The 18,289-nt window shown below is 42.5% G+C and overlaps 1 protein-coding gene across 1 annotated transcript; it reads right to left on the bottom strand.

Moving 5' to 3' along the window:
- Positions 1–2,582: 2,582 nt before the first annotated feature.
- On the bottom strand, positions 2,583–18,282 carry AIMP3 (aaRS-interacting multifunctional protein 3). Its single transcript, XM_075669295.1, has 6 exons — positions 18,143–18,282; positions 17,513–17,612; positions 14,959–15,065; positions 9,229–9,324; positions 6,832–6,891; positions 2,583–6,740 (listed from the first exon to the last, which is right to left on the bottom strand). The coding sequence occupies exons 1-6, from the start codon at positions 18,254–18,256 to the stop codon at positions 6,669–6,671; spliced, it is 549 nt and encodes a 182-aa protein (XP_075525410.1). The 5' UTR covers positions 18,257–18,282; the 3' UTR covers positions 2,583–6,668.
- Positions 18,283–18,289: the final 7 nt, after the last annotated feature.

The raw sequence follows: 18,289 nt of genomic DNA, 5'->3' as shown, positions 1-18,289 counted from the left end.
CAGGACACTAAAGAGGCAACGTATACACACCAAAGGTGGAACCTGGCCTGGTCTGTGGGTTGGGGGCAGGCAGAGGGCTCCCCGTGGAGGCGATGTACAAGATGGACTGAGGCCGCTCTTGTATACACATAATGTGATGACGGACGCCTGCTGGGACTGGAGTACTTAGACCTTCATCTCCCCCCCATCCGGCCCCTCCCCTCTCTTAAAAGGGGAATAAAGTTCATTCATTCACTAATACCAATACCCCGCGGAACGCTCCGGCCGCTTCAACTTGCCGACCAACATGCTTTTCTAGCTTTGATCCCACCGCTCTCAGTGCTCCCCTGATGCCTCCGCTTACCATTATTGTATTAACGCGACTAGAACATTATTAGCCTACTTCAGCCACTTCGCGTTCCTCTTTTCCCAATTAAAAAAAGAAAGTTATTTCAGCGGTACGCGGACTCGAACCCGTGTCACGCGGTTTCTTCAAGCGCAGCAGCCGGACACTTTATTGCTGTTCCGAGAATACCCGCGGGCAGCGAGGGATCTCATTCTCAGCGTCATCATAAGGCCCCTGCATAAGTTGCAAGGTAGGGCCGTTATTCTTTTACCGCTCCTTTTCTAGCCCTCCGAAATGTTCCGAACCTCCCAACACACGTGTAAAAACAAATAGCTGCACACGCATAAAATGTAGGCGTACTACATTTACTGTCAATACCCGTTTTTAAATATGTGTTTCGTGCATTAAATCCGTGTTCACAAGTATATTGGCGTAAACCGTGTTCTACGTTAAACAACTCTGGAAATTTTTAAGAGCGCTAGCGATCCGTGCGGTCACGTAGAAATGCCACGTGATCACACTAAGCCAATCACGTACGGACAATGGTAAGATAGTGAGAAGGAGGAAGATGGCGGCTAGATGAAAGAATGGCGTCACCTTGGAACTTTTTCTTTATCTAGGGACCCTACGTTAGCACGCACCGGTGCGCCACTGGTGCACTCTAGTGCAGTTTAGGAGGCCAGGAAGAGGGGGGGGGGGGAGAACACGCAGGTCGATTGACGGCAGCCGATAGATGGCGCAGCCTGCCCAGAGGGAATAGGGTGCCTCGATGCCTAACAGGTTTACAGGGTGGAGACACTGTCGCCATCTTGGGGCCAACCTTTACGACTTCGGGCACGTAGCCCACATGTGGACATAAATTTAAAAAAAAAAGGACGCGCCATTACAACTTCATACCAAATGCTAGTACTAGGAGTGCCCGAATATTCAGTTGGAATATTATATCTTTAATATTCTAATTCGATTAGAAAAATAGATATTCGAAAATGTTCCAATATTCGGTCGGATACAAATTTTCGAATAAAGAATAAATTGCTGGCTGTGCGGGAGCAGACACGGTTCTTAGCATCTGTTACTATCTAATTTACGAATATTACCGTGATTTTGTGCAGAATATTGCGACGACTCCGTGCTGCTAGCGAAATTTCACCTGTAAAGCACACTTAGCTACTAAACGTTGAAACTTTGCGGAAAAGCCAGCCTCTCAATAGCAAGGGGCACGAATTTGCATACAGCGAGGATTTACCCCTTTTTTTTCAGCCTCCCCCCCCCCCCCCCAATTCTGAGCTTACTGCTAACAGCAAGTGCGACGAGTGACTACTGCCACAGCGTCAAATGCCTCCGAGTTTAGGGGCATTTGATGCGGTATAATAAGGGCAGGCAGGAGAGGTCAGCTGGCGGGAATGTCTAAATTTTCTAAGTTAACATGAGCCAAATACACTGTTTTAGTATAACGGCTAACTAGTCTAGTTTTTTAACATTGACAATGCAATTGCAATGTTCCAACGTAACAAATTAAACCAACTTACTAATAAATGCATGCGCATATCATTATTCAATATTTGATTCAATATGCAAAGCTAAGTAGATGTATTCGATTCATATTCGAAGATTTTGATAGTTGCACAACCCTAGTGAGTATGTATGTCAAAGTATAGTTCCGAGGGCAATTAATAAATAATAATAATAATAATAATAATAATAGGCACTAGAAATGCTGTAATCTGGCCTGGATGTGAAAATTGCCTCCCTAACATAGGCAGATTCTAAAATTATAAACTTTCTTTTTTGGGGGGGCAAGGAGTGTCTCTAATCTGTAAACCTGTTTGGCATTGAGGCACCCTTAAGAGAGAAGCGAGAGAGAGCGCCTGGCTGCAGTACGCGGCTCATACATGAAGTATTTCGGCAGTGGCTTGAGTTGGCCACGAACGGCTACAAAGAACACGCGCTTTTGGGTTCAGCTACACTTTTGCCGTAAACTTGCACCCTTGTGCCGTCAGCAGCGTGGTGTGTCGCTGCATTGTGAAACGGGTTCGCCCCAATTTTTTTTAATTTTCTCGACAAATTATCATAGATTACACAGGGCCAAATCGTACAGTAAACGCGACTTCCTTCCTGCAGGAAGAAGCGTGAAAGGGCCATGTGCCATGGCCACAAGAAGGAAAAGGCAGACTTTTATTAAATGTACTGAAAAGAACCGTTTAAAGTGAAATCAAATGCACAGTATATGAGACTCATTTTCAGAAGGTTCTCCAAGGGCAGTGGAGTCCTTTATTACCAAGACAGAAGGCAAACCCGAGAACAAACTTTGATCACCTTGGTTTCAAACCAAATCCCAACATCAATATCATTGCTGCACAGTGAAACAAACAGAGGAGGACTTCAACAAATAACGCAAGGTGTTCAAAATGCACGTTTCTGAAATTACTTGCCTTCGCATTTTTCAACAGCCTTATAAATGAAATTTTCATGCAGACGCTTATCTACACTTCACTGGTGCCCGGAATACTTGATAACGTCCAGTAAATGGCAACATAACTTCAGGTCATTTGCCAAGAAATTTTCTAGGCTAGCGTAATGCAACAGTTAGCTTGATTTGGTTCCGTTTTCACCATCCACTGCTCTCTGTAGGCCAATTTCAGAAAGATAACAGGCAAACTACTAGGCCGAGTGATGGCATGCAAAAAGAAATGGAGTAGCTGCAATACCTGGTCCTGTACACTACTCACAATATTTGCAGACTTTACCATACTACCAGACTCCTGATACTACTAAGAATTATAATCGCTATGACAACCTAGGTACACAGTTGCAAATACAGCGCTGCCCAACTAAAAGAGAAATTAGATACAGTGTAACCTTGTTATAATAAAATCGTATCCGCCACGCAAATACTTTTGCTATATTGGGTATTCTTTCTGAGCATATATTTGTTACAAGCTGATAGTAGCAACAAACATTTTAGATGTATTTCATTATATTCGATTATTCATTATATCCGTGTTCGTTACATCGAGGTTACACTTAGATGTACCAGACTCATTTCATTGACAGTACATTGGCATCCTTCTATGGCAACTATGTTTCAGAGTGCAGATGTACAGATCACAAGTGCGGCGTGGTTTTGTGGGTGGAGCTTCAACTGAATTCTATTGAACTGCTGTATAAAGCATGGCCTCAGAGATCTCCAGAATCGCACACGCATTAACTGATCATGGAAGCAATGGCCTGAGCAAACACTTGTGGAGCACTGACCTATGCAGATTTGTGCACCACTGTTTATATAGATTTTAATAACATATGCCCTCACTTCCATATGCGGGCCATATGTTCTTTTTCCTTCTCGAGGGTTATAAACAGGGGAAGGGAGTAACATCCATAATTATGTCGCACTCCCAAGGTGTTAAAAAAAGACTGGATTCATTCTCATACCTTCTACTTTTCTGCAGCTCCATTTCATGCAGCAAGGTTTCTTTTCTTTTCTGTAGCCTTTACAGTGATTAGCCTTGCGTGATGCACAATCGAAACACACTACTTAATGTGGTGAAACAACTGAAGAGTGCCTAACAAGCTGGCATGTTTATACCAGAGTGCCATATGTAAACAGAAAATCTTAAATAGTGAGTAGTACTGTTTGCTTAAGAAAAGTGCTCAAGCATGTCACAATCATCCTGTTTCAAAAAGATGTCATCAACGAAAGCAAAAGCAAGAATGCCCCAAAGGCAGCAGAAAAGCATTCTATTGGAGACTAAGAAAAAGCTGCCAGGAAAACAAATACAGTAGAACCTCATTACAGTGAACCCGCATATAGTGAACAGCTACAGCAAGGAGAAACGCTCATCACGATCATACTCACACAGGCAGCGATGGACCTTTCACTTATATAACAGACAGATACAGAGAAGTGGATATATAAAAGAAAAACATACATTTTTTTACTATATAAGGAACGACATAAATAGTTGTCCATAAAAAAATAACATAACGAATAAAGGAAGTACTGACTTCCTGAAGATGACGGAATAAGCAATGATAATGTACTCACCATGGTTTCAACACATTGTTTCATTAACTATATGACAATTCCTATGTGTACTGGCTGCCTACAATTCGTATATGGGTGTTCACAGTTTTCCTATCAGACAAATGGTGGTAGCATCTGTACGTTTAATGATAGCAGTGTGCGAATGTACGTTTCAATAAAAAGCGAATTTGCATTCTTTTGACTGAGAATCAACTTACTACGCTTAAAAAAACTTCATCATAGTTACAAAAGCGAAAAAGGTGAACTACAGCTATAGTGAAGATACTGGTACAGTGATTTTTTCCAGTCCTAAAGATATGACTATAACAAGGTTCTACTGTACGTGCCAAAGAAACAGCATGAAGCAGAAAATTTGCATAAGAGAGTTGTTTGCTGGCTAGAAAGATGAATGCTTGCACTGTCCATTAGGACATGTCTGTGTCAGCGCTCTAGGAAAGCGACTATGAAACTAAACAGAAAGCTGTGTCGAGAGTTAATCAATGCTCACAGCTCAATCATACACTAGTCACTAAGGAACAAGAAACTACCGATAGCCTTCACACAGGACTTGTTTGCAGGAATATCGAGACTAGAGGTAATAAACAGTGGCCTCGTTGTCTAAACGTCAGCTCAAGCTGAAGACACGTCACGTTCAATCACTTTTTATCACTTACAGCGTTCAAGAAAGATTATGCAAAGACACTTAACATAAATTGTGCGTGAGAGAAGTGCATAGACGAGAACAGCAGGGAACACGTTAATAACGTGACAAAACTGACCACAAACACCAAATTATGTGCATGGACAGATGTTCTGGAGTGAATCACCTAACCTGAGACATTACATTTCCACATAGAGCTCAATAAATGATCATGAAAGTCTCGTGACGTCGCTTCACAAATATAACATGCTATTACTAACTTAGGTAGCAAAATATGTAGAGAACTTGGTTCAGAAGACAACAATGAATCACCACAAATAATAAATACACCACATGCCACCGAAACAAAAGTTATTCGTCATTTTCGAGCACGCTTAAAAAGACCCACCGACAGGCGCATAAATAACAAAGAGGCAGACGAGCAACTGCAATATCCGCGTCAAAAAGCCACTGAAATTGTTTCAGTACATTCAGTGAAGAAGCTTATGAAACAAGCAACTGAGGAGACAAAAAAAAAAAAAGAACAACAGTTGACAGCTACTTTTAGCAACTGCTTACACAAAACGCACAAAAAAAAGAACATTGTATCAGTCATAAATAGGTCAGCATTAGTAGACCACCACCTACGTTTACATCGTACAGGAAATTATATATAAGTGCTCAGTCACTATTAATTGGGAAAGATTACTTTTAAAGGAATAAAATCACCTCCATGCGCACAGTAGAGGCATATGCACGTTTGTAGTGAGTGAGCCTACAGGGATGCAATACTGTATAGTGGATGTGACATCCTCAATCAATGCTTCAGTCACGCTATCACAATTGAACTGCCACCCTATAAATCATAGTCTCAATAAACCTGCTATCAGCAAAAAAAGGACTAATCTGCCTTTGATAAACATTACATATGACATGAACGTGCTTTGTAGAGTTGAGATAAAAAAGGAACACCACTTTTCAAGTTTTACAGTTCACAAAGTAATGGTTCAATCACACCGGCAATTTGCAGAGGTCATGCATCTAAAGTTGGTTGCAAAAATCACTTTTGTTGGAAGGCCACTGTTTTGGGTCTGTTCTTTACGACTCAATCTTTTAGCTTTATAACCGGAGTCGCAAAGCTGCTGAACCAATCACCGGCACGAGAGCAGGACGCTAATATATGCTGACACTTAATTTACGTGGTGATGGTGGTGTGAGCAGATGCAAATGGCACCAATTACGAGATATGCCGGTGTAGAAAACGAGCAAATTTCACTTGCTGGGGCGAGCATCGGTTGCTGTGAGCTACTGCTTAGTCGCCAGCTGTGGTCGTTCATGCAAACTCTATCAATCATTGGTCTGAATGCACCCTAACATGTACAGTCATGAATCAGTACCAACTGTTAGCATGAATTAGTGCTAACCTGCCCTGTTCACTACTCTCGAATCACACAGAGAACTGATTTCCATAATCCTGCAAGTCAATGTTGGGCAAATAAGCTAGCACCAAAATTCTGAGCTCATCCCATAAAACAATTACAGATTGCAGACGAGAAAAGACAAGAGTCAGGCATAAATCGCACAAAACAGAACTAAAAGATATGCGATCATAGCATGTAGTGTGATTGAGAAGTGTTCCCATGAGGTTGTATTCAGAGAGGTCGTCCCAGGATGTGGCGTTAGAGGTACAATCGGGTCTTGGTGAAAACTATGATTGGGAGATTCTGCCGAAGACCATCTTGATGCTGAACCTGCGATGTCACAGTCACGGATGCCTCATCAACAAAACGATTCTGTTTGCAAAGGCAGGAGTAATGAAAAAACACTGATGGGCAGACTCACCAGGTCAAACCAACGGCAGAGATGACCGTACTTCTCCTTCTCTTTAAATGTCAGTGACAACTAGAAGAGAAGAGAGGGAAGTCACAATGACGAAAAACGGCAAACAGTGCACTCAAGAACATCAATATGGGTTTGTAACTGCTATTATGGAATAAAAATCCCAAGGAATTTTAGAGGAGTACTCATGCATATTTTTGAAGTAGAGATTCTAACACGTCACTCGCAGGCACAAACATGACACTCGACATTTATTAAGGTTGGAAAACATAAGATATTTTGATATCAAAGTTGGTGTTGGAATAAGGACCTGCCGTCACAGACAGTAGTGACATCACGATGCACGGCAACATTTGCCAACATTGTGTAGCAATAATTCTAGATAATGATGCTGTTGCTCATTCAACCAATACCGTAACTTCTGTTAATTCAACTCCGGTTAATTCGACCCCTAACTAGCATCCCGGCTGGCGCCCATACATTTATCTGGGCCCAAACTTCTGTTATTTGGATCTCAAAATTGGCCTTCACCGGATAATTTGAACTTGACTGGTCAGCATCGCCGAAACTGGTTCCCAGAAAGAAGTACTATATTATATTCCATTGTTTAAAGTTCTCTGATGCTTGCCAGCATTTTTTAGAGTTTAGAATGTTTGGACAATAATTTATTGCAAAAGGAAACCTACATACATAAATACACACACACACGTGTGTGCGTGTGTTCAAAATGTTATGTCAGTTATGTCAGTATTTAAACTCCTGGTCCAGAAGTACAAGCAAAGTACTTTTTATAACATGTGGTAAATCTAATGAGCACAGAACTAAATTGAGCTGACACAACACCAGTGCTGATGTTGTGAATCACCAAGAAGCCCAGATCTACAGTTTGATCTAATCATACAGTTTGAATGCCAAAAATTTAATGCCATTTGGTGGCAGGAAGGAACAGGGAAAGCTTATAAACAATAAGATATGGGGACAGTAGTCAGCAAAGTGTCGGAACGAAATGTTTTTAGTTCTGGTTTTAGTTTCATTACACTGAAAAATGTTACCTTCCGGTTCTGCTCTAAACCGGGGGGAAAAGATATCCGTAACGGTTCTTCACGAATTTGGTTTGCATGCAAAAACTTTCGAAGCAAAGTAATGATAAAAACATAGTAGCATTTATATTTCTCAATAAGTGAATTATGAATTATAAGATCATGCTCAGTGCCTTGAGACTCAGAAGCAGCACGTCATCAAGTGTACATGCCGAAAAGCGAGAGCACTGTTTCGATAAAATAAATTTAAGTAAATGATAAAACTTTGGTAACAAAGTGTTGTACCCGTAGAAAATGAAACGATAATCTCTTCAGCACACAAGCCCTGGGTTTTGCTATGTTGCCGATCTACTAGTGCACCGAGCGGCAGGCTTAGATTAGTGGAACACTCAACTGGCTATCACTCACACTATCCCTGCCTCAGACACATGCGCTTACACGGATCCCTGAGATATGCACTAATTCTGACGTTGCCTGTTGTTGGCTGTTTTGGATTGCCGACTTTCCCCTCGAACCAAAAACTGATTAAAAATATTTCAGTTTCACTCCGACACAAAATAATAAATAATGTTTCAGTAACATCTTTGTTCAGGTCAAAAATATTGTTTTGTTTTGTTTTTGTTTCGTTCCGACACATAGGCAATGCTCGTAACTCGAGTAGGCATGCATTCCTGTCCTGCGACTGGGGGCAGACAAAATTACAAACACCCGAGAAACACTACAGACAAAGTTTGCGGTAGCACTCCCTCACGAAGCATTCCTGAGGAGCAGATGAACCAACCGTGACGAAGGGCCAAATTACGACAAAACCTAAGTTTTAGCTTTCCTTTGTACAAAAATAATTCTGTGTTGCGCTGCGAGAAAGAGCACTCGAGCGGCACTGAATAAAAGCTAAAGTTGAGACAGTGGTAGTCGGCAGCTAAAAAAACTTAAGATTTGTGCCACCAGATAACTAATGAAAGATTTGGAAATCGAAGGATGAAGTGGTAGTGAGAGTAAGATACTAAGTACACTGCATTAAAGAAAAGATATGCTCACAGGGATACAAAAGTTGGCACAACAGGTGACATTTTGAAAACTGGCACATGATGCACTGCGACTGAGACAATGAGCAAAACGACAACAAGGTAAAAGCGGGAGCCAACGTTTCGACAAGTGGACTTGTCGTTGGCTCCCGCTTTTACCTTGTTCTTGTTTTGCTCATCGTCTTGAATTTCAATCTCACGTCTTCCCCGTGTTTTCACTGCGATTGAGTCGCACATGATTTTGCCGTGCTCTTTGTTCAAACATACAATGCGAATAACTGCCAAATTGTTTACGAGAATCAAGTGATGAGAAGATAAAGGTATCCAAGACTTACAACAGTGGGATGAAGACTGTAGTAAAGAAAGACATCAGCCAGAGTCAGTGAAATGCCCACAAAGAAACATCGGTCCGCTAGGTAACTGTCCAGCTCCTGAAAAGTTGAAAGCAAAGCCAAGCATTAAAAGAACATTAAAGAAAAAAAAATTTAAACAGTTTAAGCTTCTAAAGTATTCTTCAAAAGCACTATTTTACTTAATTTCGCAGTATTTGGTTGACTATTACAAGAGAAAAATTAAAGTCAGGATTGTATTTCTCGAATTTTGCGCTGAAATCCTAGCATCAGCACCGCACTGCAACATCATGGATTTCAATATGTTCTACTTTCAGCAATTGTGGTGCAGCAATAGTTCCCCGAACCAGATAAGTTCAGTCTTTTGGTTCTTTTACAACAGAGGACAGTCAATGTTTTCTGACAAAGTATTTAACTAGGCATGAGCAAAAGCCGTCAAAATCCATGACATCACAGCTGGCTGGTGTGGGAACTTCCAAGGGGGCATTGCCACCTGCCTTTCTGTATAGCGCCTCTTCTAGTCAACCAAGTCTCTTCCCAAAGTAACAGTGCCTTTTTTTGGTATTGTAGAAGGATAATTTACTAACACAGTTTGAATCATTTTACTATTTCATATCCCTTTAGGGCATGTGCCATAGGCAAGCCGCAAAGTCAGCTCAATTCTTGAAAAAGTGCTGACATTTTCTCACCACGCCCTTGGTAAAATATAACTACAGAATAATGCAGGCCTAACTAGTTTGCCTTCTCTGCAGTCGGGCACACACCAAATCCCGCCAGTGATGCGAAACTTGTGAACACCTTTCTTACTTGCACGATGTCCTCGTGCAATCCCTTGTACATTATAACACACATTGCTTTCAGTCCTTTTCAAAATTAACTCTGAAGCGATTACATAACATATCCATAGTAGACATATATGTCTACAATATAGACACAACTATATTGTAGTAGTTTGATCACATTACTGCCGTCAGCTTTTTTGAAGATAGACACTACTTTGATCGAGAATGTTGTATTGTCACAGATGAAAAGCGCCTGTGAAATGCATTTAGAATACTGTGAGTTTGCATTAAAATCCAAAATGTAGCATCAACATTCCAACCTCCCATGTGTTGCTGCACCCTCATCCCTGTGTTTATGTCAATAAAGACACTTTTTATGACAATGGTCACGAGGAGAGGGTTACATTGTACACATACATAGAGATATGCTGCCTTGCACATCTAATCATGGCATTGAAAAAAAAGAAAGGGTTTGTCAGGCTGGTAACACACCCCCCAATTGGGGATAAGAACGAAATTTAAAAGTCATTATGCCGTCAAGCTGTCTTTGTGTTTGAGGACAATATACAAAACATGTTGACATAGCTAAGGTAATGTAAAAAAAGTTATTCTGAATTTTGACCACCTGCGGTTGTTTAACGAACATGCAATACGTAATACATGGGCATCTTTGCATTCTGCCTCCATCGGAATGCAGCCAGGATCGAACCCATGACCTTGTGCTTAGCAGTTCAACACGGGTGCTACCGTGGCGAGTTGTCACTGAGCAATCGCTGAGATGACACAGGACTGTAATTTTGAATTGAGAGTTCAAGAAGTCTTTATGAAATCTGCTTATTTACGCTATAAATTGCTCATAACAGCAAGACAAATTAGAGTGTTTGTGACGTTTAGTCATGGAACATACAAGCGACAACAGCTGAAATTTAGGTTACTGTCGTATGCTGGTTCTATGAGTTGGTGGCACTGCTATGGTTACGTCTGAATAATGGAGCGAGTCTGAAAAATCAGGCTCTCAAAAGCAGTTGAAGACGGCATCTGTATTCCTTAGAAATCAGTGCTGCACAAACTGAAATCAGTATATTGCCCTATATTGGACACAAATAAGATATAGTTAAATCATCAGTGTCAATACAATAATTGCAAAAACAAGCTCAAAAAGTCAAGCATTTTATGATAAAATTGTATAAGTTGGCACTTATGCAGATATGCCGCAGAAAGAAAAAACATGTGAAAGCTATATTCCCAGACAACTTTCTGTGGCAATGAAAAGAAAGCTACAGGAGCAGAGCTTGTGCTCATGTGTATTAATGCAGCAGGTAGTAAGTTTCAGTTTCTTGCAGTACTGACTCAGCATAGCTTGCTATTTCCAAGTTTCACGCTCACCAAAACATGGAAGAGGAAAGTGAAGAGATAAGGTTGAAGCTTAATACTGAGAGTTGTATTTATATCTTAACGTAAGCGCCACAGTGAATGAAATGCCCGTGTTTTCTATTCCACGGCTTAAACTAATGCAACTGAGACGGTGAAACTACAGTACTTACTCGAATCTAACGCGCACCTTTTTTCCGATAAAACGGGTCCAAAAATTGCATGCGCGTTAGAATCGAGTACGACCCTAAATCCGCGTTAACATATCGCCATCGGCATTAGAAAAATGGCTGCCTCGTACGCGCTTCTAGCCTAGCTGCCGTAGCTTCTTCCATGTGCATACCTTCATGTTGCACATGTAACCAGGTGCTGGTGTGAACTAGTCTACCGCCTGTCTTTCCGTTTTCTGCGTTTATTCAATCAACATGGTAGCCCCAACTGCGAAGACCCGCCAAGTCCACCCTGATGCCGCATTTAAAAGGAAAATTATAATGTGTGCAAAGACGGACAGAAATCGGGCCGCATCACGGGCGTTCGGAGTTCCCGAAACTTGCGTGCAAGACTGGCACAAGCAGAAGAATATTTTCACCAGCAAAGCAACAAGGAAGGGTTTCAGTGGACCGAAGCAGGGCCGCTTCGCCGAAACATAAGAGCTGCACACGGAATACGTGCAAGAGCAACGAGCGGCACAGCGGCCTGTGACGACTGATCTGCTTAAAGTACGGGCGATGCAGTTAGCCCTACAGAATGGGCTAATGCGGAGTGACTTCAAAGCGAGCAGGTCCTGGCTATCAAATTTTATGAGAAGAAAAGGTTTTTCTCTTTGAAGGTGGACAGGGATATGCCAAAAATTGCCCGAAGAATATGAAGAGAAATTGCAGTTTTCAGCAGTACGTTTTGAAGTTGCGCCACAGAAACGGCTATTACTTTGGATAGATTGAAAATACCGATCAGACGCCGCTCTACTTTGACATGCATGCCGCTACAACCGTTGGAAAGAAGGGGCAAAGCAAGTGCGCATTTTGTCTTCCGGGCACGAAAAAACTAGAGTCACCGCAATGCTTTGTTGCACTGCGGATGGGCACGAGGTACCCCCGTATCTTATCTTCAGATAGAAGACGCTACCAAAAGGAATCGTGTTTCTGAGTGGCGTCATTGTGTGTGCAAATGAAAAAAATGGAAAAGGTTGGATGACCACGGACTTGGTCGCTGACTGGATTGATAACGTTTGGTGGAAGACACACGCAGCAGTTTGGGTCTGCGTGGGATGCTTGTGCTCAACGCGTTCAGGTGCCACCTTGACCAGTGCATCAAGGACACGCTGGCTGCATGCAACACCAACCTTGTCGTGATACCCGGCAGCATGACATCGCAGTTCCAGCCGCTCGATGTCTGTTTGAACAAGCCAGTGAAAGATAGAATTCAGGCGCTCTATGCCAAATGGCTTGTCATTGGCTGCCATGAATTCACGCCCGCCAATAAAATGAAGTGTGCCTCGCTGCAGGACTTTGCTGGATGGGTGAAAGATGCATGGTGCACAATCCCGTCTGCCATGGTCAACAAGGCCTTTAAGAAGTGCAGGATTTTGAATGCCATGGACGGCACTGAGGATGAAATGCTTTGGTCTGTTGATAGCGATAAGGAGTCATCTGATAGTGACGGCGAGTGATATTTATTGCCCCATGCGATTCGTACCGTCGCAGTGAAAATATTGGCGGCGAGGTATGCCACTTCCATTTGTGTTTTTATTCATCGCAACTTTAGTGTAGTGGGAATAAATCTGTTTTTTCCAAATGACAGAAAATAGTATTTCTGTATGAAGGCCTTGAGGTGTGCGCTATTGTACACTTCTATGTTTTTTTTGGTCATGGAGAACGGGTGCATGTTACAATTGAGGTTTTTATTTTTTTTATTTTTTTGGTCATGCAAAATGGGTGCGCGTCACAGTAGAGTAAATACGGTACTTTCAAGAGGACCATCACACATGCACACTTTGTCTCCACGGCTTTCCTTTCACTGTTACAGAAAGTTGTCTGCGAGTATAGGTGGCACAGGTCTACGCAAGCGGAAGAGAGAGATACTTTATTTCATGACAACCCTTAGTCTGAGTCGTCGCTGTTGGAGTCCCTCTGAGTCCTAGGTTTTGATGTTGAGTACATTTGTTGGGATCTAATAAACGTGTTCGATGTGGGCCACCAGCAGCGGCCGTAGTGTAGCTGCAGCTCTTGCAGTGCAGCGGTCCTGCTCTCCCAGGCATACGAAAGGGAGGGAGGGATTTTCGAGCAAATTAAAAAGTGCGGAGAAGAGAGCCAATCGCAGTAAGCATAGAGTGCATTGGAGTACTAGTCCCATACTTGTGGCGTGACATACATGTGATGAATACTCCAACGCACTCCATACTTGACACGCTGGCGTGCCATTTCTGTAGGTGGGAGAGAGTAGCTATGGGTGTCATTCTTAACGAGGTGGAAAAGACGAGCTGAGGAATGGGGGGGTCGTGAACAATACACTCGTAACATTTTCACAATTTCTCTCAGGCATATCTTTCTTGTGAGGCACAGCCCTCCACCGAAATTGTTCCTTAAGTTTTAAAAAAAGCAGTTTAAGAGATACTTCAGTGAGCTACTTCCCAGGTATAATGATGCTGCATATGTCCTACCCTTCGTTTTTTGTCAATGTCTGTCTCACACTATGCTGCTTTCTTATTGTGAATCTGAACCAGCTTGCTCAACTTACAGTGGTAAAGAATTATGTTTTTAGTACTGTTTTAAATTAAGGGTATCAGTGCCACTTAAAAAAAAAAGAACAGCTTTCGCTTTATCCACACATGAAGCAAGTGACAGAATACGTACGCAAGTGAAAGGTTAGTAGAGTTTCACTGGCATGATAGTGAGAGAACTATAAGCAGAGTAAAGTGTCAGCCTACAAAAAGGGCAAGAACGTGCAAATTCAATGCCTTAATAAGTCTCTATTCATTACATGTGCTGTCAGAAAGTAAAGTACTTTGTAATGTCACATAGTCTGTTTTATTCTGATTCAATCCTTATTTGGCATAGAATAGAGGCAGAGCGCTGAGTTCCCAAACACAAGGCCCTCGGCTCAAATCCCCGGTCCAAGAAACTACGAATTTCAGGCACTTTATGTGGTGCCTAAATTTAAGCTGGAGAATCATGCTACTCCAAGTGCAAACACATCATGAAGGCTCCACTGAGATTCAAGAAAACATTTCCTCGCCAGAACAGCAATTCACTCTGCTAACGATGGGACGTGATTGGCGACGACCTCCATCACGAATCTCGTCTATGGCAGCAAACAAGTGTAGCTGATATTGTAGACGAGATTAAGACAATGAAGTAGAGTTCGGTAGTTCATGTGGTGCATAGCACAGATAACTGGCAGTCTATTAAATTTACAGAATGGGTGCAGTAGAGGACAGCAGACAATTAGGTGGTGCGGTGAGATTATGAAATTTGCAAGCATAGTCAGCTCGCAGGCAAAAAAAAAAAAAAAGGTTTGAAGCAAAGAAAATTGGCGAGTATAGTGTGTAGAGAGGCAGCCATACCTGTAGTATACTGTGAGCAGTATCTGATGAGAGCGCGCCGTGTTCCCACCGAACAGCCACGTATTCAAGCCATTGCTGGATAAGAGCGCGCTCCTGGGCATCTTTTCCTGCAGTGAGCATGGCCGCACAGTATCAGCACGCATTGACCTTCCTATGCATACTTTCTATAACATAACAAAGTCATCATCATCATCAGCCTAGTTACGCCCACTACAGGGCAAAGGCCTCTCCCATACTTCTCCAACTACCCCGGTCATGTACTAATTGTGGCCATGTTGTCCCTGCAAACTTCTTAATCTCATCCGCCCACCTAACTTTCTGCCGCCCCCTGATACGCTTCCTTCCCTTGGAATCCAGTCCGTAACCCTTAATGACCATTGGTTATCTTCCCGCCTCATTACATGTCCTGTCCATGGCCCCCATTTCTTTTTCTTGATTTCAACTAAGATGTCATTAACTCGCGTTTGTTCCCTCACCCAATCTGCTCTTTTCTTATCTCTTAACGTTACACCTATCACACCTAACATAACAAAGTGACACACCGTTAAAGAAACAAAGGATCAGTACAATTTACTGACAACTGGAATGCAAAAAATTTTGCTGCACAGTGCCGATACTCATGAGCGTGCAGATAACAAGAGTGTCGGGCCTTTCCCACTATGCAAGATCGGCGAGACCAACGACTGTTGCCAAGACCAAACGTTGGCATGCAGTGTGTCACTGTGCACATGAGCTTCCTGTGTCGCATCGTAATCGATTACCCCTGAAAGTTTCACCCCCCCCCCTCCCCACACGATGAAAAGCGAAAGTCATCCGGCTATCTTATTGTCGGCATGCAGCACCGAACTGCAGCACTGGACTGTAGCACCGAGCAGCAGAATGTTTCCACTCCTGTCATCACTCACTCGTGCTAATATTTTTTTTTTTCAGATGAATGTATAAGGTTCCTAAGTTGCATAGAATGCATTCTACCTCTGTTGTTACAACACGCTGTTTTGCATTTTGAATGACATGTCAACTGCTCAAAGAAAACCCAGAACTTTTGGGGTCTTTTCATGGTGCCATAGGTATATGTGCTCAATAAATGTAACTGTGTCGGCACAATCCTTGCACATTTTGCATTGTAATAAAAAAAATGTTGAAAAGAAAAGTACAAGAGCTTTCGGAAACAGGAGTACATTTATAGAGAAGAGTACATACACATTGGCCATGAATTATTTTACCATTATTTAGAGTAAAAAAAAAAATGGAATTAGAACCTCAAAGATCTCTCTAAAAAAAGCCTCCCTTACTGATCTCAATATACCTGACCTGTGGGGCTTCATTAAACAAGGTTGTAGTGATATGCACCCCTTAAATGAGCACCAACAGCAAATTTTATAATTTGATCATTAGCTTCCAAAATTTTGAATCGAGAGTCCCTAGATCATCTTTGCGTGCGAATGGCCACTTGAGGCACTTTTCATGTATTTGCAGGCTTCTTTCATGCTCGGAAAAACACTTTTATGTAGCATGTATTGAGCAACAGAGAGCTGTCTCAGGGGTTTTTCATGTCGCTCTACAATTTTCTCATTGACACTGTTAATCTAATTATAATAATTGAGAAGTTGATTATTTAAGACCAGTTATCTAATTAGGCAGAATGAAAAAACTAATCTGAGTATCTCCAAGCGACGGCAAGCAACAGTACCTTGGTACTGTCCAGCTACGTGACATTTGCAAATTTTTAAACTCTGGCTAAAGTTAGTTGGGACACGCTGTAGACTTGAAAGGTAAGCCAGAAAGGGCTGGATCGAATTAAAGGGACACTAAGGACACGCCTGCCAACCTGTTAACATTGAAATTCACAAAAATCCCAGACACAACCCCCCTTCTTTCTCTTCCTAAGGAAGGAGAGGGGGGAGGCAGAGAGGAAAGCTATTACACTAATTATTTTTCTTTTTAGTTTGTCCTGAGAAGACATCTTTTGTGGGATAGGTACACACTTTATTGATGACGATTTACCTTTAGACGCAGTACACAAGCATCAAACAACTTGGGAGAGCAGAGATTGAAAAGAAGCAGATTGCTCTGATGTGACTTCTGCAGTGATTCTGAAGTTGCCGATTTTGCCTGCTGCAGGAACTTGTCTCACTAAACTTGCTTGAAGCAAGTATCGCTCTGGTGTCCTTTCACCATCGGATATTCACCTGGCGGTTATTTCACTTTAATTTGTTATTCAAACCAGCCGAAAGCAGTCATATTAAACACAGTGCCAATTCATTAGCTGCGTCTATTTTCGTCACAAACATGACGTGTTTTGATTTTTTTTACTTTACTTAAGCTGTACGCTCTTCATGCAATCGACGAAGCTCACTGGAGAAAAATTGGCAGGCATTTATTGTTTAAAAGCTGGTAATTCTTTCAACTGAATTCATACACTTTTTGTTTTCTATCGGACATCCAGTCAAAGCAACACATCTTCGAACAGCACATAATGCGAATGTCACATCCGCTGCCCCTCACGGCGGCGTAGATTGCCGTGTTCATAGTCGACAGAAGTGAAACACCTTACCGAGAACGATCGGTCCTTTCTCCGACTGCTCGGCGATGTACCGTCCGATCGGCGCGCATCCTGTGAGCTCAAGCCCAGAGTCCACCTTAACCGTAGGAACCTGCAAATTTCGTCGCAACGTTAAAGCGCACATCCGTTTCGAAGAGCCACAGAGCTGTTTACCACCCAAGATCGCAGCTTCTCTACGCGTGCAATTAATCCATCGCAATGAGAAATACATCGAAAGCCGGCGCCCACTTCGACATGACGTGTCGGGGGCGCCGTTCTGCATAGGGCGCCTGTCTACGTGGAGTGAGTTTCCTCCCGGCCATGACATAAGAGCTTACAAAAACAACAAAAAGAATGAATGGAGACTGGGGTTACCAGATGTGCGGCGTAGTTCGTTCATGCACCCTATCCAATTTGACGTCCCTGTGATCAGTGCGCCGTTCACGCGGCATGACAGAATCGGCAGCGAGTGGTGAGCAACAGAGCAGGCGATCGGTGACGCCAAAAGAGAAGGTTGTGTCGGAAGCAACCGGCATGAACACGTAAACACATATGGCAAACTCCTTTGAGTTTTGTGTCCGCGAAGTCAAAGTAGGCGGTTATAAATGCGGATCGAAGTAGAAGGACTGAACTGTCGCTCACCTTTTCTTTGAACTGAATATTTACACTGTCCGCAGAAACATTCATGAAATCGAGAAAATGCTTTATGTGGGCTACCATCTTGGACACCGGTCGTATTGATGCTAACGCTGGCATTTGTTTTTGCTGCAACAGCGCGAGTTGCGATGA

This window comes from Dermacentor variabilis, chromosome 9 (assembly GCF_050947875.1).
Source record: "Dermacentor variabilis isolate Ectoservices chromosome 9, ASM5094787v1, whole genome shotgun sequence".
NCBI lineage: Eukaryota > Metazoa > Arthropoda > Arachnida > Ixodida > Ixodidae > Dermacentor > Dermacentor variabilis.
The sequence above is the reverse complement of the archived record's forward strand: the minus strand, read 5'-3'. Positions and strand labels throughout refer to the sequence as shown.